The 22,757-nt window shown below is 39.6% G+C and overlaps 1 protein-coding gene across 1 annotated transcript; it reads right to left on the reverse strand.

Annotated features, from left to right (window-relative positions):
- Positions 1–3,491: 3,491 nt before the first annotated feature.
- Positions 3,492–21,642, reverse strand: peds1 (plasmanylethanolamine desaturase 1). The gene is made up of 6 exons (XM_060932211.1): positions 21,428–21,642; positions 10,546–10,665; positions 8,795–8,886; positions 8,244–8,388; positions 5,998–6,210; positions 3,492–5,831 (listed from the first exon to the last, which is right to left on the reverse strand). The coding sequence occupies exons 1-6, from the start codon at positions 21,564–21,566 to the stop codon at positions 5,710–5,712; spliced, it is 831 nt and encodes a 276-aa protein (XP_060788194.1). The 5' UTR covers positions 21,567–21,642; the 3' UTR covers positions 3,492–5,709.
- Positions 21,643–22,757: the final 1,115 nt, after the last annotated feature.

Below are 22,757 nucleotides of genomic sequence, written 5' to 3' on the forward strand. Positions count from 1 at the left end.
TTCTATATTTCTGCATAAATATGACCTAAAACAACATTTTCACACAAGTCCTACAAGTAGATAAAGAGAACCCAGTTAAACAAATGAGACAAAAATATTATACTTGGTCATTTATTTATTGAGGAAAATGATCCAATATTACATACTTGTGAGTGGCAAAAGTATGTGAACCTTTGCTTTCAGTATCTGGTGTGACCCCCTCGTGCAGCAATAACTGCAACTAAACTGTTGATCAGTCCTGCGCACCGGCTTGGAGGAATTTTAGCCCGTTCCTCCGTACAGAACAGCTTCAGCTCTGGGATGTTGGTGGGTTTCCTCACATGAACTGCTCGCTTCAGGTCTTTCCACAATATTTTGATTGGAATAAGGTCAGGACTTTGACTTGACCATTCCAAAACATTAACTTTATTCTTCGGTAGAACAACTTGGGTGCTTAAGGTCGTTGTCTTGCTGCATGACCCACCTTCTCTTGAGATTCAGTTCATGGACAGATGTCCTGACATTTTCCTTTAGGATTTGCTGGTATAATTCAGAATTCATTGTTCCATCAATGATGGCAAGCCATCCTGGCCCAGATGCAGCAAAACAGGCCCAAATCATGATACTACCACCACCATGTTTCGCAGATGAGATAAGGTTCTTATGCTGGAATGCAGTGTTTTCCTTTCTCCAAACATAACGCTTCTCATTTAAACCAAAAAGTTCTACTTTGATCTCATCCGTCCACAAAACATTTTTTCAATAGCCTTCTGGCTTGTCCACGTGATCTTTAGCAAACTGCAGACGAGCAGCAATGTTCTTTTTGGAGAGCAGTGGCTTTCTCCTTGCAACCCTGCCATGCACACCATTGCTGTTCAGTGTTCTCCTGATGGTGGACTCATGAACATTAACATTAGCCAATGTGAAAGAGGCCTTCAGTTGCTTAGAAGTTACCCTGGGGTCCTTTGTGACCTCTCCAATAATTACACGCCTTGCTCTTGGAGCGATCTTTGTTGGTTGACCACTCCTGGGGAGGGTAACAATGGTCTTGAATTTCCTCCATTTGTACACAGTCTGTCTGACTGCGGATTGGTGGAGTACAAACTCTTTAAGTCAAGTCATTTGTATAGCACTTTTAACAATAAACATTGTCGCAAAGCAGTTTTACAGAATTTGAACGACTTAAAACATGAGCTAATTTTATCCCTAATCTATCCCCAATGAGCAAGCCTCATCGGGGATAGATTAGGGTTAGAGATGGTTTTGTAACCTTTTCCAGCCTGATGAGCATCAACACTTTTTCAGAGATCCTCAGAAATCTCCTTTGTTCGTGCCATGATACACTTCCACAAACGTGTTATGAAGATGAGACTTTGATTGATCCCTGTTTTTTAAATAAAACAGGGTGCCCACTCTGTCAGCCCTGTGATAACCTGGTGACTTGTCCAGGGTGTACCCCGTCTTTCACCCATAATCAGCTGGGATAGGCTCTAGCTTGCCTATGACCCTGTAGAACAGGATAAGCAGCTACAGATAATGGATGGATAGAGGGTGCCCACTCACACCTGATTGTCATCCCATTGATTGAAAATACCTGAGTAATTTCACCTTCAAATTAACTACTAATCCTAGATGTTCACGTACTTTTGCCACTCACAGATATGTAATATTGGATCATTTTCCTTAATAAATAAATGACCAAGTATATTTTTTGTCTCATTTTTTTAACTGGGTTCTCTTTATCTACTTTTAGGACTTGTGTGAAAATCTGATGTTTTAGGTCATATTTATGCAGAAATATAGAAAATTCTAAAGGGTTCACAAACTTTCAAGCACCACTGTAGGCATGGTTAAGTGCTGAAACAAATGGTACAAATAGAAAGAGCTTGAAAAAACATTGTTTTCAGATTAAAAAAGAAAAACAGACTACTGAATTTTGCTGCAAAATTAAGAAGCAAAATGTGAGTGTCCAGAAGAACTGTGGCTGGTTCTGTAAAATGCTCAGTGAAACCTACAGCTCATTCCCTTACAAAACTGCACTCATTGTACCTGAGACTACCCTTTTTTATTAATTTTTAAAGCAAAGGGTCATCTCACACCAAATATTAACTGTTTTTTGACTAAATCCCTTCAAGAACAAAAGCTCTAAAGCAACTATGAAGGCAATACAGCAAATGGTATTGTGAGACTTCCTTTTGCACAAGGAAACAAAGTTATTCTGCAAGTGATGTACATACTTCATAGAAAACGGGATGTCTCCATGCCTAAAACATGAACACGCAATTGTTGGTTTTGCCTTTAACTTATAGATCAGCTTTTTTTTTTTTTTTTTTAAATTCATGTACTACCAATCACAAATCAATAAAAATAAATAAAACAATGCACAATGATTATGTCTGATAGTTTATTAATTTCATTATAAATATAATATATACACATGTAACATTAAAGTCTTCCTACTGGGAGACAACAGAAAGGCATCAAGGCATTTTTGATACAAGTTGACCGCCAAAATCCACTTCGACCAAATCCACATGAAAACCATCCACGCGGAACAAAATTTAAATCATGTTAACTAATCCAAGACCTTCAGGTGTGCGACGTCAAGTAAGAAACTGCTACAGACATACTAGGTGCCCACTTTGAACTGCTGCCTTCTGTAATATAATCTTCAAGCCAAATTCATCAAGATTGGATATGCACAATCAAATAAAATAAAATAAAAAAAAAGACATCCAATAACTTTTACCCTTATGTTTGTGAATAAAATGGACAGACCAGTCCAAAGTCTGAGCACCATCATAAGATCGTCTAACACACCTAAAGCCACGTTCAGTGATAGAATCAGCCAGTTTAGTACAGCACAGTAACAATATTAACAAAATAACTTCAGACATGTAGGCAAATGTTATGACACTTCATGGCCAAGTTAGTAAAATTCCTGCAGGTTACAAATCCAATGCAAAAGCTTGAGTCATCAAGTGGAACCTCAAAGACTGTGTGGTACAGGTCATGAATCATTTACACACCATTGCTACTGACAGACTGCTCCAGCCAATGCATTCAAGTTGTTCATTCCTACAGTTTCAAGATGTTGACCTATTGGGAGAGTATGACCCAAAGATTTGGACATAACTGGAACCTAACCTTTGGCATCACAGTAGGTCTAGCACTGGTGGAACTGTCCTTTAATATCTTATCAAGAAGCTGCACAAGCAAAAAATAAGTAGATACATTTAATTTTCCTGTAAATATAGAAAATAAATACATATATTCACATAATTCCTGTGAATATATTCCTTTCTACTGCTGTAGCTAAGTACTTTTGGAAGGAAAAATTGTGCATTTATCCAAGTCAGTTCTCCAGGGCTTAAATTAAAACCAGTCTAATCATAATACAACATGCCAATTAAGGTAAATAATCCCAAAGATCAGTAACAAATAATGGAAACACCATGTTTAAACCTCAATTTACAAACCCATACTTTTTTTTTTTTTGGGGGGGGGGGGGGGGGGGGGGGTCTGAAAATGTGCACACAGGTTTTTATATAAAAAAAATAAATATCCTGGCAGTTGTTCTTATGCTCCATGTAATTTGACACCTTTATAGTTACTGACCTTTTAAAAAGTGTTGACCTTTGACAATTAAATACTACTCTATAGTGACCCATACAAAAAAAAAAAAAAGAAAAATTATATAACATACGCAGACTATAGCTTTAAAAACTTGGCATATGATTGAACATTTCATACATAGGAAGCACCCTCTTACATGTTTGTTTTTCATTTGACCAAACAAGGTTTAATATTTGACAATATTTAAAATTTTTTTTTTTTTTTGGGGGGGGGGAACGACTCAAATGGAACATCTCCAGGCCCAAAAAAAAAAAAAAAAAAAAACCACACACACCAAGCGATTCTTTAATATAATACCTTGTTAATGCAAGACAGCCATTCCTTCTAGACGAATCACTCATTATCATGATATTTATATACAGTAATTTCAAGTAATAATCTTAGTGTGTGGCTGTAAGGAGGAATTCTGACCAGCACCGGCCAATTCATGTATACACTTCTCCGGGGGAGAACCAGAATACAAAACACACCTATATTTATCCTATTTTTTCCCCTAAATTAAGCGAAGCTGTGTAGTCTGTTCATGGCAAGTAGTAAACTATTCAAAAACTCAATTGTTTTTCAGAGAACATACACAAAGCTTACAATCCCAATACATACAGAGAACAAACCAGTGGAATAAGGCGAAGGACTAGTTTAGTAACCGTTAGGTGTTGCTCAATATTGATGATACTCAAAAACTACAACATGATTAATATTCTTTTGGTCAATTTTTACATATTCTGCTGCTAGAGAGCCATTATAAATAGCTTTATAACTAGCAGCAGGAGTGCATGTCAGTTAAGCGGTACATACACGCAGCTGTTGGAAGTGTTAAATGTTATAATGATCTTGGGAGCAGCTTAACATGCTCAAACAGACCTAAAAGCCTTCTGTCTCTCACATTAGCCATGGGCATGTAAAGACTAATAGCACAAGATCATCCAACGGAGCTGCCATGTTTAACTATCCATCATTTAAGACAAGAAAAATAAGATTGATTAATATAAAAGTCTATACAAGTCTTTCCGATGCATCAAAATTATAATTAGATTTTTATTATCTGTTTAGCTCTTAAAACCCGCACTGAAAATTCAGTCTCGAGCACAAGGAACTGGTACAAATTGGTCAGTTGTGTGTGTTTGGGTGTATTTCGAGCACCTATGAATAGGTAAAGCATTAGTAGGAGAGAATTTAGTTGTGCAAAAAAAAAAAAAAAAAAAATAATAATAATAATAATAAACTCTTTAAAGATGTGTAACAATGTGGAAAAACATCCTGTAACAAAAGCATGGATGATTCACAGGCGTAAGCCAAAGGTTTTGCATGGAGTATACGCAGAGTGCAAGGTGTACAGTGAGGAATGGAAAGTGTAAATTGTGGAGCGTGCGCGTGTGTATATATGAGAGAAAGAGAGACACACACACCGGAGTAAACCGTCTCTGCTGCATGTACTGCATAAGTAAGGCGGACTGAGGAAAGACTGCATATTCGATGGCTTTGTCTGTTCAGACATCAGCAACAGGTGAAGACACCACTTCCAGCCCTCCAATGAACAAGCCATGTCATCAGTGAAGGGGGAAAAAAAAAAAGATGGGCCAGGAAAGAGGTTGTTTACTTCTTGCAAACCAGAATGTTGAGAGAGGAGCAGTCCAACTGTTAAATCAGTCTGCAGAAATCTGTAAGCAGGTTTTTTCTTTGTTTTTTGTTTTTTTTAAAGGCATCTGTTTGAACTGCAGTTCACTGTTCAAGTATTTTAAAAACGTGGATTTTTCATTTTGCTTCCGGTTTCAAGTTAATACCCCCACTGCAGAGGTAAAATGGCTTCTTTGTGCAAGGGAAAAAGAAAACTAACTGGGGAGTATAAAAACAGATTTGAGCACTGTTGCTGGATGAGAAGTGCAGAGAAGTATTGCTTGCAAACACACTCTCCACTTCTCTCCTCCTTTCTTCTTTCTGTGGGCTGGAAGATTGTACATAGTTTATCAGCATCATTCAGTTCTCGTCACCCCACTGGCTGGGTCAATGCTGGGGAGCTGAATGAGGAGGAGATGGAGGCTGGACCTCTGTGACAGAGATATGAGGTAGGAGAGGGACGCTGGCACCACAGAAATGTTACTGGGTTTTCTGGGCCCATTTCAAGTCATCTGATCTGGGCTTCTCTCCTGTCACGCTCTGGATGATGTCCTCCAGATTCCTCCAGAAGCCAAGCTTCTCCAATGGGTAGTTCAACCAGCCTGTACACAGGCACAAACACACAAATTAGAAAAAACAATTAGTGTTATAGTACACCACAATGTGCATGTGAAAATACCTGTAACGTTAGAGGAAATAAAAAAAAAAAAGTACAATAAATGTTGACTACCTTCAAAATTACATTCCTTCAAAGTTGTGCGTGTGTACCTGTAGTAATGCAGAAATAGGTCTCATGAGGCGATACATGATGAACTCTATGGTGTTTGCGAGGGAGGATGATGTGGCAGTCTTGCAAGAAAGTGACCCAGCGTGGCAGCCCAAAATAGGTGTGAGACCACTTATGGATCTGATTGGTCAGGGTCACAAAAATGGCCAAAGAATACATGTAGCAGTACCAGGGGAAGATGTGATAAATCTCCACTGGAAAAAGAACAAACAGAAATGAAAAACATTATGTCTATGGTGATTTTGTGGCAGAGTAAATTCATGGAGTTAGTGGGTTTTATTTTTGTGCTGGTGCACCTGTAACTTTATGGCGCAAGGCTGACATTTTGCTTATTTGTCTGGGCTTGAGCCATCCCCCCCCCTTGCCCAGCTGCTATTTTTGAATGTGCTAACGTGGGCAGAGACATGCAATAGGGAGTGTGACTTTCTAAATCTGCCAACACAGTGGTATTTTCAAACCCACTTTGATCCAAAATTGTGCTTGTGCACATGAACTTGAAATAATACACTGATTAAAAAGGTGGTGTTATTTAACAAAGAAAAGTGTACACTTAGACTTACACGTACACTAAGTAGACTTAGAATTTTTGTAAGGAGTATCCAGTGTCAGTGCTTTGGAACAGTTAGAGGTAAAGCTGTTCCTTTCAATTTACTGCACTGGGAATGTCAGACAGAAGATGCTGCACTTGGAAGGTTCTTTTTAAACAAGCTTTAATTAAAAAAAAAAAAAAATTGGCATCAGTAGAAATGAGGCCATTTCTGGACTTTTTTTTTGGGGGGGGGCACCCCCTAATAAATCAGATATGTCCCTACAATATTCTAAAGGCAACAAGTTTAAATTTAATCGATCAGTCTCATTAGAAGTCATCTTCTGGGGATAGTTTAATATAAAATTTCATTGCTCTTCTCTGAGCATTCTCCAAGAGTGCACGATGCTTGGTCATATAGGGCGACCACAAACTGCTACCATATTCAAGCTTTGGTCGAACTAGCACACATTAGAAAGCTCCTCTGCTGTGTGCTAGTTCAACCAAAGCTTGAATATGGTAGCAGTTTGTGGTCGCCCTATACGACCAAGCATCGTGCACTCTTGGAGAATGCTCAGAGAAGAGCAATGAAATTTATATTAAACTATCCCCAGAACATGACTTATGAGAGACTGATTAAATTTAACTTATTGCCTTTAAAATATCATCCGGACATATCTGATTTATTACCCCCCCCAGTCCAGAAAGGGCCTCATTTCTACTGATGTCAAGAATTATTTAGATGTTTGAGCCATGATATAGAACGCGCAATTATGATCAACAATTAAAATTTGATATCTCTACATAAACAGGATTACTATAGGAATTCGTATTTTATCAGAACTGCTGAATTATGGAACTCGTTACCATCTAGTATTAAAAGCAATTAATTCACCTAGTTTATTTAAGATCACTTTAATTAATACTTATGTATTGAAGAGAGAAATGTACAGCCTTCCAGATGAGAATCTAGTTAGATACATCTCATACAAGCCTATTTTAAGTAAGACTGAACGTGTAAACCATTGCAGGTTGGTGCCTGCTTACACTTAATCAGCATGATAATCTGCCTCCACAAATGATTTTTTTGCATTCACCGTCATTATTGATTTTATTTATGTAATGTATTCCTAAAGTTTTTCTGTAGTTTCAGATTGTCCATCTAGTCTTTTATTAAGTAAGGGTTAGGTTGCAATTGGGATGAGAGTTCTGTTCCTTTTCCCTGTCACACCCTTCTCTTTATTAATTTATTATGTGCAAGTGTTAAATTGTAATTTTAGTTCGTTAGTATCGTGTTGTATGATTGTGATGAATTCATTAAACTAAACTACTCATGGAACATTATAATTAAGAGGTATCTGAATGTAATTTGAGCTCTAAACTAAATATCACTGTACTGTGATAAAACACATCAATGGTGGTAACACTGAAAATTATATAATTTTATTAAAAAAAAAAAATTATCCGCATTTTTAAACACCATCTGCTGGTTAAAACTGTTCTAAACTTTACAAGGCAGATGCTACCATAACCCTCAGAAGACACCATAACCATCTAACCAGAAGTGGGCAGCCCACCTCCCCCAGTCCATTTTCAAATGATCAAAACACACCCAAAATTGGTCATTAGAAGCTAAATGTGTAATAGTGTTCCCAATGTATAGCAGTTGTCTGTATGGGAAGAACCCACTGTGTGCTTTACCTGGTGTTCGAGTGTGGAAGTTGTAGGCCATATTAGCCAAGGGAATGATTGTCAGCATGCAGTTATCACCATTTGTCTCTATGAAATCATGTCGTGTGATGGCTGTGGGATCAATATGATGTTCCCGAAATGGACGGATGAATGCCTGAGAGAGCGAGAGAGAAAGAAAGAGAGACTGAAACCTGGTAACCTGCTCCACTGAGAGCAAAACACACCACACTGTTCATAAATACGAAATTCTCACTCTGCACTTTCCTGAGCTGAAAACAGAGCACCATCAAAAGATCAACTGTATCTTTCTGACAGTTTTAAATATTTAATGTCCCCTCAACACCTGAATGATTTAAAAGATAGAGAAGCAGAGCACAACTTGCAGTCGTTCTCTGCAGCAACACAGAACATTAGTTATATTAATGAGAACTGGGTTCCTTTCAAATGGGTTTATGAAGAGTTTACAGCTCTTGGCAATTATTTGTCTGTTAACATAGATGGATTTTAAGTACATTTATAACAGAGTAGAAAAGTGAAGTCCTGACTATCCACCACCATACCTTCCCAACGATGGGCAGATCCACAGACCCCCACGTGTCAGCCCCCCAGTGGACCAGCCCAGAGGCAAAGTCTGCAGTAAGGATTCCTGCCACTGAAAACACACACAAAATAGTAAATGTCTGATATGCTAGCTTCAATAACCCAGCATCTCCATGACAACAGGCTCTCAGACTTAAGACAGACAGCTCTATCTATAGCTAAAAGAACTAGAAATAATACTAATAGAAAAGACATGTCAGATTCTTTCACTGTTCATGTTAATGCCATTGTGAATTTAGTCATTTTAGTCCTACTGCATCTTTGCACAAATGCTGCTGATCATAGGCTATATAATTAAATGCATAATGATTGTGATTACAGCTGATTTACTTAACTTTGTCAACTCACTCTCCTCAATATTTCCATAACATCCTATTCGGACTTTTACATAGGCATGCTGGAAGTTACATGGCGACACATGCCATACCGTTACATGTAAAATTACATAATACATGTAGCTTAACACTGGTTTGAAGATACAAATTATTCATTTTATATTTAATAATACAATTATTCAATGACTAGAAATCTGACGCAATTACAGGTTGTGGTCATTTAACAACATCCACGGACATGAATGCCATCATAGACATGAATGTCACGGCCATATTGGGCTTTCAACGGTTTCAACTGTTCTTCTGTGGAAAAACAACAAGAATTTGATGCACAAGTTATAATTCATTTTGGATTTTCTGAAATCAGCACAGGGTCAAAAGTATACATGCAGCACACCTAATATTTGGTTAAATGCTTCTTAGCAAGTTTCACCTTGACCAGATGCTTTTGGTAGCCATCAGCAGCAAGCTTCTGGCAGAGTTCTCGTTGGATATTTGACCACTCTTGGCAGAATTCAATTACCTTTGGGTGTTTCCTGGGATGTACCTGACTTTTAAGCACAGTCCACATGTTTTTGACAGGGTTGATGTCAGGCTTTGTTTTAATTTTAGACTATGTATAGTTGACACTGTTGATTTGAAAAGCCAAAATAAGTTGGACCTTTTGCACCATCAATAAAGGTTGTACAAACCTTCTCCCACAGAAAAAGAACAGTTCAAAGAAAATCACTGAAAGCCCAATATTGCCATGTCCGTGTATGTAAACTTCTGACCGCAACTGTATATGCCAATGAGGTCATGCAGTTATTCAGAGCCTTTGTGTACATTACACATTTTGAAAAACAGATTTGTTCTGTCAGCCATAACATGAATTCTTAGAAATCTATAAATTTAAGTAATCAATTATAGATTAAGAAAGGCTTTACACAGACTTGTAAAATGCACAAAACAGAAAAGGCTTTTTTTTTTTTTTAAAGAATGACAAAATAATAAATTACAAACTTTGTCCTTAAACTAGCTGAATATTTCTGATAAATAACTATAAATATTATTTTAGCCACTAATGTGCAACCCCAGAGCACACATTACATTACAGTTGTACACTTCATGTAACCATGCTAAAGGTTGCATCATGGAAACTACATTCTGAAATCGTCAAAAATACAGCCTGTCTCCTCCTGCAAAAATCTGTCATGATATCAGGACACTGGAGACTGACAATGTTCTAAATATACATGCCTACTCAATTCAAGTCTAAAGTTTCAGATGAGCTGCTTACATGGACATAATCGCGTGTGCCGAGTCATACTGGGTGATTAAATACAGCACAGGTATGTTTGTTAGTCCTTTGTGTGTTCATGTTGTGTTTAACTCACCGATTCCCAGGAGGATGTACCAGACATGGCCCAGGTGGAAATGGGCGAGGAGGTAAAAGAAATTAAAGGCCATGAGTGTGAAGCAGAGAACAACACTGATCCATTCCTGACACCTCTTACCTAATATATATGAGAGAGAGAGAGAGAGAGAGAGAGAGAGAGAGAGAGAGAGAGAGATATTAGCTCATCTGTTCTCGGTGTCAGTGCACTTCTCTAATACATAGTTACACAAACACCTTGCATTTCTATAACCAGCTGTACACAGGTGTGTGCAAGTGCGCTTCTGGTGGGTTAATATCTCTGCCCTGCATCCTGTAACTCAGTTTCTGCACACCCTTTCCTTTTTCCCCCCACTCAGATCACTGAGCAAGAGGACAGTTTCAATACAATCACTAGACAAAGAGCCATTCACATCCATGAAGGAAAAAACACAAGGTCACTGTGCGTCTCCCGCTGGTGCTCCTTGTATGGGTTGAATCTGTCACACTCTACTACAGTCACAGAAGTAATCAAACCACACATTTTGTGCTTTTGCTCATTTTCAGGGCGTACTACTCCCCATTCCTTTCCTACAAACACCTGCATGTAACGCATTTCTTCAGCATCAGGACACCTTGCAACCTGCTGCACAACAACAAAAACATCTAATCCTTTACAGGATGACAAGATAGCTCAGATCAGCCATTTCCTTCACAGCAGCTTAAAAAGGTGCAGGAGACAATTATCAAGTTCTGCAACAGAGCAGGAGCCAGGTTTGGTACGACACAGCAAAATTAGTTCCACATGATCCCACATTTTCACGTGCCATACACACGGACCTACATGGGATTGAGAGCAAGAATTAGTTCAGATCATTAATTTGTTTAAACATAAACAGTCTCAGTCTTACTAGTGTAGTTCGTTCTATACCAACGCACAAATCAACAGTAGTGGCCAAGTTTCTGGTGCATTTAAGAGCAACACCACCATTTTATTTTTATTTTAAGATTTTTTGGGGGCTTTTTCACCTTTATTGGATAGGACAGTGTAGAGACAGGAAATGAGCGGGAGAGAGAGGCGGGGAGGGATCGGGAAATGACCTCGGGTCGGAATCGAACCCGGGTCCCCGGATTTATGGTATGGCGCCTTATCCACCTGAGCCACGACGCCCCCACCACCATTTTAAACAGCAATTTAAAGGTTCCGGATTTATATTTTTTCCCTTCGGCCACAGTCATTTTTGTTATCATTAATTCACTGAAGCATAGTCAGGGTGTCTACAGCTGAACAAGTTTGTACTCAGGGGGTCCATGAAGTTAAAGGGGTCCCTGACTGTAAAAGGTGTGATTAGAGTATAGAGGACATTACATGGTTGTGTGACGATATGAAGTTTATCTTTGAGTAGTGAACATTCATGAGTGAGCGAAGCGAATGGGGGCTCGACCATTGTAACTTGACATTCATTCAGCTAGTAGTCCATTACCACATGACTGGTGGTATAAATGGTGGGGATAAAATTAGCTCATGTTTATAGTCTTTAATTTTCTGTAACGCTGCTTTGTGATGTCTATTGTTAAAAGCGCTATACAAATAAACCTGACTTTAGCTTGTGTGCGTCATTGGTCCTTCCTCTGCTGAGTTCAGCTCGGTAGAAAAGACCACCACTCATGTCTCCATTGAACAAAAACAGCAAAATGCACTTTCACATGTTTACTACCTTTTTTGTTGATCACAAACACATGCGCTTGTGGAATTCGAGAAGGTTCTGAAGATGGTAAACACTTTTTTTCAGAGCCTGCCAAAAGCTACGATTCTGGGGGTGGGGTGGGGGGGGTGTTACCATCTTCAGAACCTTCTTGAATGGTTTAGAAATGTTCCTGTTAAGGGGGGAAAAGAGACCCAAACAGCTTTATTTCCCTATGCTCTGTTGCTCATTTCAATTTGGCACATGACTAGGACAGATACTGTACATCTATGTGTATTCACTGTGCACATTTGATTAAAATCATTCTGAATTATCTGTAAAATAGCTGCAGGGGAAAAGTACCTGGGAGGAGCGCTAACAAGAGAACACAATGAGAACACGCACGTTGGTCAAACATGTTTTCAGTTCCACAGCAACATGGCTGAATGCTGACGAGCACAAGGTTGCTACTGAATTCTAAATCACAATATAGGTTACATCACACTGAGCAACTTTATTCCTCATACTGCATTTCAGAGCATGTTTGTATGATCAAAATCAGGGTTCTGAACCTCTACAACCTCAGGGCTACAGACATTAGGCCATTCATTTTTAATATTTTGGTTCTTGAATCCGCCTAAGGAAGTGATTTACCCCCAATCAAAAGAATAAGAGTTCCCGTGGTTCTTATTTCAATCGCAGACATGCTTGAATCTCTAAAAAGAACAATAAATAACACGAATAAAAAAAATTTAGGATCGATATTCACAACTATTTTTCACAAGGTTCACATGCCCTCATAGAAGTGTGGCATCAAATTTAACATTTGAAAGAATTTGTTAAAAGCTGAAGTTTATTTCCTGCTTCTGAAAATAGTTGCTACTGGAAATCTCCACGAAGTTCACATGGTCTTTCCACGTGTTATTCCACGATGGATACAGTAATAAGTGTGAGCAACAAAAGCTTTCACAGCATAAAACTCTGAGCAAGCAGACATTGATTTTTTTTTTTCCCCCAGATAGCATGTAAGATTTCTTATGAAATGAAGTAGTAGCATTCATATTATAGATGCATATTACAAACTGAGAAATATTAAGCAAAAGTTTCAGTATGATAACTGAATACCACTTTGTCAGTTTTGTACTTATTTAGAAATTTTATAAGTGAAATAATTCATCCAAGAACGTCTGAATTCTACATACATACATAAAATAGACACGAGTGTTTTACTGGGAAACAGGACACTCATTTTTCATACGAAATACATCCAGGATATCAAGAACTACAACTGATAGATTTTCAAATTATTTTTTGATAAATTTGGGTACGGTGTGAATGTGTCTCTATAATAAAAATGATACATTGGCTTGAATAGAATGCCTTTATTGTCACTGCACAAATGTACAACGAAATTTAGTTCGTCAGAGGAGAGCAAAGCCGCTGCATACGTATGCGCCGCCACTCTTGGGCACTTCAGCCCAAGGCCGTCCTATGTTAACCTAACTTCATGTCTTTGAACTGTGGTTGTAATGGCACTCCGTTAGCTCTTCCTTGGTTACTGTACCATTTCTAGAGTCAGTCGAAAAAACACTCTTTACACGCGAGCAACGAGACATGACAACTTCCCTTGTCTTTCTAAAATGTTTACTTAAAAACAACAAGGTAAATCACAAAGTCTGGCGCACGGTCAAAAGACTGTTGCTTCCACCGTGTTCTGACTCGAAATTAAGGTATACACGGTCAGTGATGTCACATCATAAGATTTAGAACATGGAACTCTTTTCTATGTTCTTTTTCTATGTTCTTAAATTATCATCATTCATTTTTAACTGTTTTTTAACTTAAATTATTGCTTAACTGGCCCTTACAGTGGTGGAAACTGAAGCACCCGGAGGAAACCCACGCAGACATGGGGAGAACATGCAAACTCCGCACAGAAAGGCCCCCGTCAGCTGCTGGGCTTGAACCCAGAATCTTCTTGCTGTGAGGCGACAGTGCTAACCACTACACCACCGTGCCGCCTTGAAAATATGAAGGTTATCTTCTCGTGTTCAAAAACTCGTATTTTTCATACGAAATACATCGTGGATCTGAGTAACACATTTCCTTACATTTCACTCTGATGACATCACTCCCAGTATTTTCCTGCTGACTAGATTTAACGGTTCAACGTTAAAATTCTTTTGAATAACTTACATTTTTTTTGTGGATGCGTCTATATAATATAAAGAACATATACAAATATAAAGTTTATCTTCTTGTATTGAAAAATATCCATTCACCACTTAAAAGACAAAATTCATATCTTCATGCAACTGTGTAATATCCTCCCTCATACACATTTAAAAATAAATAAATAAATAAATAAAATAAAAAATGCACAGAGATAATCCAAGTTACCAAATCCAGTTTTAAAAAAGTAAATTATGAACATGTTCAATAATCTGAGCCGACATGGATTTTATTTTTAATTTTTCCTCCAACGTCTCATTTAACTTGCCTACAAAAATAATGAAAAGGGTGCATGAAAATAGCCATTTGTCTATTCTTATTTCCAGCTGTAGTTGTTCCAAAAAAAAAAAAAAAACCTAATTGTGAAAAATTAAGGGCTTCGTCACAGCAAAACACACAGCATTCCTGTGGGTTCCAGGTCATTCATTCATTCTTTTTCTTTATTTCTCTCACCAAGACTTTGTCCGCTCCATAATGAATTCAGTATGTACAGTACGCATCTCCTAAAATTCTTTAAATGTAGCACAACCCTAGTTGTACTGTAAAAAATGCTTCAGGTGGGGTTTACATTAGACCAGATCAGCGGATCATCAGATTAACGTTTTTAAAATGATTAGCGTGCACACAGCAACACCAATACACGATTTGCGTGCACACAGCAACGCCAATACACGGATACACTCGGCTCCGCAGGCATCCTGCGCTCCAAATCACTCCGCCCTGAACAGCGAGTGCCCTCTGGAGGGTGCGCACTCCGGCCCTGCGCAGCTCAGAGTGCACGAGTGAAGCGCACGAGCAGTGATTCGGGACTGAGCCGCTGTGTGTGAGATCCCAGTGCATGTCTGGCATGCACGTCACTTACCACTTGCAAGTGGAAGGATGGCAAGCCTAAAGACAATCATAACTACACAATGGGCAGTATTTGCATCAGTATTTGCAGTATTTTCATACTTTTATACTCTTTAATGAAAGGTGATACAAGGCGGAAGTCCGCGCCGTTTTTCAGCAGTCGCGTCACATGACCAACGCCAGCGAATCAGGAAGGTGGAGGTCACAGTGACGTTGTCCAATGACGACGCCAGCTAGAGCTCAGCACAGCGTATCCGCGTATCTCAATGTTTACACAGCACCGGACCAGACACGATCTGGATTGAATACGTGGACCCTGGCGGATTCCCGTTTCCCGGCGTTTCAATGTAAATGGACAGTGCATCCACGAAGAAAACGAGACAGATACGGTCTAATGTAAACTTGGCCTCAGTTTGCCACAATATAGTAATGGAAGGTATAAACAATTCAACACTAACGTACAATTTCTCAATTTTATTTAACTCGCAATAGACACTCACACTATGTTAGTATTATGTTCTACCTATAAACAAATCAATTTGTGCCGACAACTTGTAATGCTCATAATACACAAACTTGACACACTAATTGTCCAAAAACTCAGTTGACTACTCTCAGTAAAGACTGTTACATGTTCTAGTCTTGGCCTTTTTTCTGTTTTCAGCTGAATCATGTTCTCTCTTTCCATCACATGCAACATCACATGACCACAACAGACCTGCTGTGTGCACTACTCCATTTATAACGGTCCACGTTCAGTTGAAAACAAAAGTACGTACAACACAAAAGGCATTTGAACAAAAAGAAAGGGAATTGTATCTATGTTCCAGTGGACAAAAAGTTAAATTCCAAGAAAAGAAGCAGCATAAGCGTGTCCTGAAACAAGACAACAATCCAATCCATTTTCAAAAGATGTTTTGTTATGGCCCTCCCACTCAAGATCTTGTGTGAAGGAGACCAGTCACAGGATTCAGAGTTCTAGCAGAGAGATCACAAAGAACATGAACGTATTGTGATTGGAGGCCCACAGCAATTTGCCAACAACGCCATTTTTACACTTAAAGAACAACCGGTCATACTTTTTATCCATTTATAGTTACATACAATGTGGAACACCCACAAATCAATTCCTAATCGCTTAGTGGAGCTTGAAAGTTTGAATTTTCTATATTCCTGCAAGATGACTTAAAACATCAGATTTACACACAAGTCCTAAGAGTAGTTAAAATGAACCCAATTAAACAAATGAGAATATTATACTTGGTCATTTATTTATTAAAGATCCAATATGACACTGTCAAAAGTATGTGAACCTTTACTTTTAGACTCTTGTGACTCTCGTGGAGCAATAACTGCAACTAAACATTTCCAGTTCACTGTTCGTCAGTCCTGCACTTCAGCTTGGAGGAGTTTTAGTCCATTCCTCTGTAGAGAACAGCTTCAACTCTGAGATGTTGGTGGGTTTCCTCACATTAACTGCTTGCACAACATTTTTATTGGATTAAGGTCAGGACTTTGACATGGCCATTCCAAAACATTAAATTTTATTCTTCTTTAACCATTCTTCGGAAGAATGATGTGTGCTTAGGATCCTTGTCTTGCTGCATGACCCACTTTCTCTTGAGATTCAGTTCATGGACAGTTGTCCTGCATTTTCCTTTTGAATTCGCTGGTATAATTCAGAATCCATTGTTCCATAAATGATGGCAAGCTGTCCTGGCCCAGCTGCAGCAAAACAGGTACAAACCATGATACTACCACCACCATGTTTCACAGATGGGATATGGTTCTTATACTGGAATGCAGTGTTTTCCTTTATCCAAACAAAAGTTTCTCAGTTAAACCAAAAAGTACTATTTTGGTATCATCAGTCAACAAAATTTCCCCAAGAGCCTTCTGGCTTGTCTACATGATCTTTAACAAACTGTAAATGCATACCACGCATACCATTGTTCAGTGTTCTACTGATGGTAGATTCATGAACATTAGCCAATGTGAGAGAGACCTTTAGTTTCTTAGAAGTTGCTCCGAGTTCCTTTGTGAAATCGCAGACTATTACACTGCTTGCTTCTGGAGCGATCTTTGTTGGTCTTGCACTCCTGGGGAAGATAACAGTGATCTTGAATTTCCTCAATCTGTATGACTCTGGAGGATTCTGTAACCTTTTCCAGCCTGAGGAGCATCAACAACTTTTCTGAGGTCCTCAGAAATCTCCTTTATTTGTGCAATGATGAATGCACTTCCACAAATGTGTGCTCTGAAGACCAGATTTCAATGAAGCCCTGTTCTTTAAATAAAATCAGGGCACCCACAAACACCTGATCGTCAACCCATTGATTAAAAACACCCAATTCTAATTTCACCTTCAAATCCTAGAGGTTCACATACTCTCATATGTAATATTGGAACATTTTCCTCAATAAATAAATGACCAAGTATAATATTTTTGCCCTCCGGGTGCTCTGGCATTCTCCCACAGTCCAAAGACATGCCAATTAAGGTCAACTGGTTCCTCTAAATTACCCATCAGTATGAATGTCTGTTTGACTCTGTGTTGCCCTGAGAGAAATTGGTGACCTGTCCAGGGTTTACCCTGCCTCTCACCCAAAGTCAGCTGGGATTGGCTCAGTCACAACTTTCAGTAGGATAAATGGGATGTGTAATGGCACTCCGTTATCTCTTCCTTGGTTACTGTACCATTTCTAGAGTCAGTCAAAAAAAAAAAAAACACTTTTTCCACGCGAACGACGAGACATGACAACTTCCCTTGTCTTTCTAAAATGTTTACTTAAAAACAACAAGGTAAATCACAAGGTCTGGCGCACGGTCAAAAGACTGTGTTGCTCCCACCATGTTCTGACTCGAAACTAAGGTATACACAGTCAGTGATGTCACATCATAAGATGTAGAACATGGAACTCTTTTCTATGTTCTTAAATTATCATCAACTGTTTTTAACTTAAATTATTATTGCTTAACTGGCCCTTACAGGATGAATGTATGGATCGATCCATGGTCATAATATTGAACTTGAACAGGGTCTCATTATGGGTATATAAAACTATTATGCATATACATAGGAACACAATAATTGAAAGACAGGCATGTGTTTCAAATCCATAACTGTGTCATGGAGCAGGTACTTTAAACAGAAAAGCTCAAGGAGGTCACCTTTTACCCCAAGTCAGCTTGGATTGGCTCCAGCTTTCCCCCATGATGCTGATGGATAAGTGGTGTAGACAATGGATGGAAGGATGGATGTTATGTTATGCTATGCTAATTAGTCGCAACAGTAGTAGTAGTTGTTGCAGCAACAGCATATTATTATAATTATAATAATAATAAAGCAGTATAATAAGGAAGTCATGACCTAATGGTTAGAGAAGCAGCTTTGGGCCCAAAAGGTTTCAGGTTCGATTCCCTGGACCAGCAGGAATGGCTGAAGCGCCATTGAGAAAGGCAGTTAACCCCTGCATGCTCTTGCGACAAGGCTTTCGCAGATAGCTTTTCACAGACAGTTGTAATTTATCGTTGAGCGGGGAGTAATAGGCGTGCGCGATGTTATTCACTGCCACAACGCAAGGGGGCGCGAAGTCGCTAGGAGTAGTTGGTGGGTGTGGTTAGTGGAGTGTTTATCCTCCGGTTACTTATAATGACTAGAACTGGAGTCGTATAGATGTACGTACTTCCTCACTTCCTCGATCAATCGCTCTTCGTGCTGCTCCATCTTCACTCGTGTTTTTAAAAATGGCGGTCGTGAAAACAAACCAAACTGGGAAAGTAGGGAAGCGGAAGTGCGTGTACAGCGGATGTAGAGTGGACCAATCAGAGCCCTCTTGTCTGCGAGGCTTCTGCGGTGGTCACAATTTTTGGGAGGTGCACGCAGAGCGTCTGCGAAGGTGGGGGGGGGCTACGCAGACACTGTCTGCGACGACTGGGTTGTCAGCATAAATTGACCTTTAATTGCTCCCCAGGCAGCTCTGGGCATGTTGGATGTCGCTATGGATAAATAGAGTAATAATTAGTAGTCACAGTAGCAGCCTACTAGTGTCTGTGCTTATTATTATTATGCTCCATGCTTTTTTTTTCTTCATCTTATCAATGTTCACCTGTAAATGTTGATTTTGACCACTAACACTGCAATTTCTCATGGGATCAATAGTTACCACCTTATGTGTGTGTGCTCATTGCTCAAGTGTGTGTTCACTACTTCAGATGGGTTAAATGCAGGGGACTCCCTAAAGTGAATGACGCATGAAATGGAATGACAGCTAGTGATTTGAACAATAAATGGTCCCTTGTCATTCAGATTCTTATAAATGGAATAACAATTGAAATGTAGGTGGAATGGCATGCTTTCAGCTCATGAAATGGAATGACTGTTTCTAAGTGGAATGACATACTTTTAGGTTATGTTATCAGTGATATCCCCTTTTACAAATGGAATGACAGTGTTTTTAGGTGGAATGACATACTTTGAGGCAATGTTATCAGTGATATCACCTATAACCTAACCCTAAAAACAATGTCATTCCATTTGTTAATTTGATATCACTGATAACATTGCCTTAAAGTATGTCATTCCACCTAGAAACCTTATCATTCCATTTACATATTCCAATACATATAGCCCATGTTTACATTAGACCGTATCAGCGGATCATCAGATTAACGTTTTTAAAACGATTAGTGTGCACACAGCAACACCAATACACGATTTGCGTGCACACAGCAACACCAATACACGGATACGCTCGGCTCCGCAGGCATCCTGCGCTCCAAATCACTCCGCCCTGAACAGCGAGTGCCCTCTGGAGGGTGCGCACTCCGGCCCTGCGCAGCTCACAGAGCGCGCGAGTGAAGTGAACAAGCTGTGATTCGGGACTGAGCCGCTGTGTGTGTGATCCCAGCGCATATCACTTACCACTTGCAAGTGGAAGGATGGCAAGCCTAAAGACAATCATAACTACACAATGGGCAGTATTTGCATCAGTATTTGCAGTATTTTCATACTTTTATACTCTTTAATGAAAGGTGATACAAGGCGGAAGTCCGCGCCGTTTTTCAGCAGTCGCGTCACATGACCAACGCCAGCGAATCAGGAAGGTGGATGTCACAGTGACGTTGTCCAATGACGGCGCCAGCTAGAGCTCAGCACAGCGTATCCACGTATTCTCAATGTTTACACAGCACCGGAGCTGACACGATCTGGATTGAATACGAGGACGCTGGCGGATTCCCGTTTCCCGGCGTTTTAATGTAAACGGACAGTGCATCCGCGAAGAAAACGAGACAGACACGGTCTAATGTAAACGTAGCCATAGAAACCCTGTCATTCCATTTGTAAAAGCTGATATCCCACCAGGCACCCACTTATCTTATCCTAGGGAGGTCTAAAACTAAAGATTTCAATCGTTATTCCATTTGTAAGAATCTGAATGACAAGGGACCATTTATTGTTCAAATTTACTACCTGTCATTCGTCATTCCATTTCATGCGTCATTCACTTTAGGGAGTCCTAAATGCAGACAGGAATTTCACAAGCGTGTGATGAATAAAGTTGTTCTACCTATTTATCCATCTGCATACAGCTGCCTTTAAGAAAATACAACTTGAGCACCGCAGGAAAGCACAAAACCGTATGGAAAATATTTACGCCTTCACAAAAAAAAAAAAAGTCTGGAAGTGACAACATCTCTCCGTGACCTGAATAATGGAGATATTGAGCAAACAAAAACACACGCTCGCGCGAGCCCTCACGCACACACTGGCCCCGCCCAAACAGGATCACATGGAAGTGACATGGAAGTGGAGCAGTTAACCGGGTTACTAATCACTCAGTACAGCATTAAATACAAACACAGCAGGCTCTCACACTATTAGTAACTTATACAATTCACTTCAAATCGCATCCTCACTTCATACTGGCTAATCATTTACGGAGTATCTAGTTACTAACATCTCATTTACACACATGACTCTGAATATGAAGCAGAAAAAGTTGTGCACGTTTCAAAGCACATGAAACTCTTGACTCGCTCTCATTTTGTAGCACAAACAGCTGACTAGCTTCGTTAGCAGAATAACTGTCACAGGCTAAGCTATCGAGCTAAACACAACCCTGCGCTCCCACCTACCCGGAGAGTAGAGATTTGCGAGCTCCCGAGCGCCTGCGTGTTGAGGACCCCATCTGACCGAAGCCCGAGACGAAGAGCTCAGCTCGCCTTCCTGACTTTCTGCCTCCACAGCCCCATTTTCACTCCGGTTACTAGTCATATTGGCTCCGGTTTTGGTTCGCTCTCCCCCGGGTGAGAAAGTCAAACCAGCCGGATCAGTTCCTCAAACTACAAACCACGCCCCAATCCTCTCAGTCACGTGTAGCGTCTTCCAATCATCAATCGATGCATTTGCTTCCCGTTAGAAACCTTGGCCAATAGGATTACACCAAAGTCTAGACGTATTTCATGACCCCACCCGTATGTCACCAATCAGAACGCAGATTTAGGTCGAAAGAAGCTCCAAAACCACACCCTATTCACCAGACAGTGTGTTTAGTTCATTATGAGTCATTAACGCCCAACTGGGACAGGTCAAAGATATTGTCAAAGTTAATACATATTTATCAGAAGAATCAGAATTAAGTTTATTGCCAAGTACGTTCTCACATGCAATTCTCACAAGGAGTTTGCTTTGATGATTGGTGCTTGAACAGTTAGAATTTAGTAAAGAATTATATACACACAATAAAAAATAAGAATCTAAAATATACAAATTTAAAAAGTGGACATATTTAAGGGGTATGTTCATGAGCTATTTTGAAGTCCAAGCTGTACAGGATGTCCTGGGATGTGCAAAAATAAGTCACATGATGATGAAGAAGAGAATATGTGCAATGGGTTTTTAAATAAACAGCCAAGCTGTACAGTGTGTGCCGGAAAGTGCAATAAAAGTTCACAGGATGAAGATGTGGTGTAGTGATTAGCACTGTCGCCTCACAGCAAGAAGATTAGAGGTTCAAGCCTTTATGTGTGGAGTTTGCATGTTCTCCCCGTGTCTGCATGGGTTTCCTCTGGGTGCTCTGGTTTCTCCCACAGTCCAAAGACATGCAGATTGGGCTAATTGGAGACTCTAAATTGACTATGAGTGTGAATGGTTGTTTGTGTCTATGTGTCAGCCCTGTGATGACCTGGCGACTTGACCAGGGTGTACCCCGCCTCTCACCCATAGTCAGCTGGGATATGCTCCAGCTTGCCCATGACCCTGCACAGGATAAGCGGTTACAGATAATGGATGGATGGAGAATGAAGATGTATGGCATGACCTGATCTGCTTTAAAGCTCATAGGTAACAGTTTTAATTTTATGCACATTTGAAACTTTATATGTTAAAAAACCCTCTGTAATTTTCTTTTGGTCCCAAGAAGTATTGTTAATAAGTAATAATTAAAATAAGATAGCACAGATCGTG

Source organism: Neoarius graeffei, chromosome 10 (genome assembly GCF_027579695.1).
Source record: "Neoarius graeffei isolate fNeoGra1 chromosome 10, fNeoGra1.pri, whole genome shotgun sequence".
NCBI classification, from domain to species: Eukaryota; Metazoa; Chordata; class Actinopteri; order Siluriformes; family Ariidae; genus Neoarius; species Neoarius graeffei.

Excerpts from the sequence above, each read along its gene's own strand:
- peds1 (XM_060932211.1), bottom strand. The coding sequence starts at position 21,566 with ATGACTAGTAACCGGAGTGAAAATGGGGCTGTGGAGGCAGAAAGTCAG. Across the intron at positions 6,211-8,243 it reads CTTCCACACTCGAACACCAG|TGGAGATTTATCACATCTTC; the intron begins GTAAAGCACACA and ends TTCTTTTTCCAG. Across the intron at positions 5,832-5,997 it reads CTATTTCTGCATTACTACAG|GCTGGTTGAACTACCCATTG; the intron begins GTACACACGCAC and ends GCCTGTGTACAG.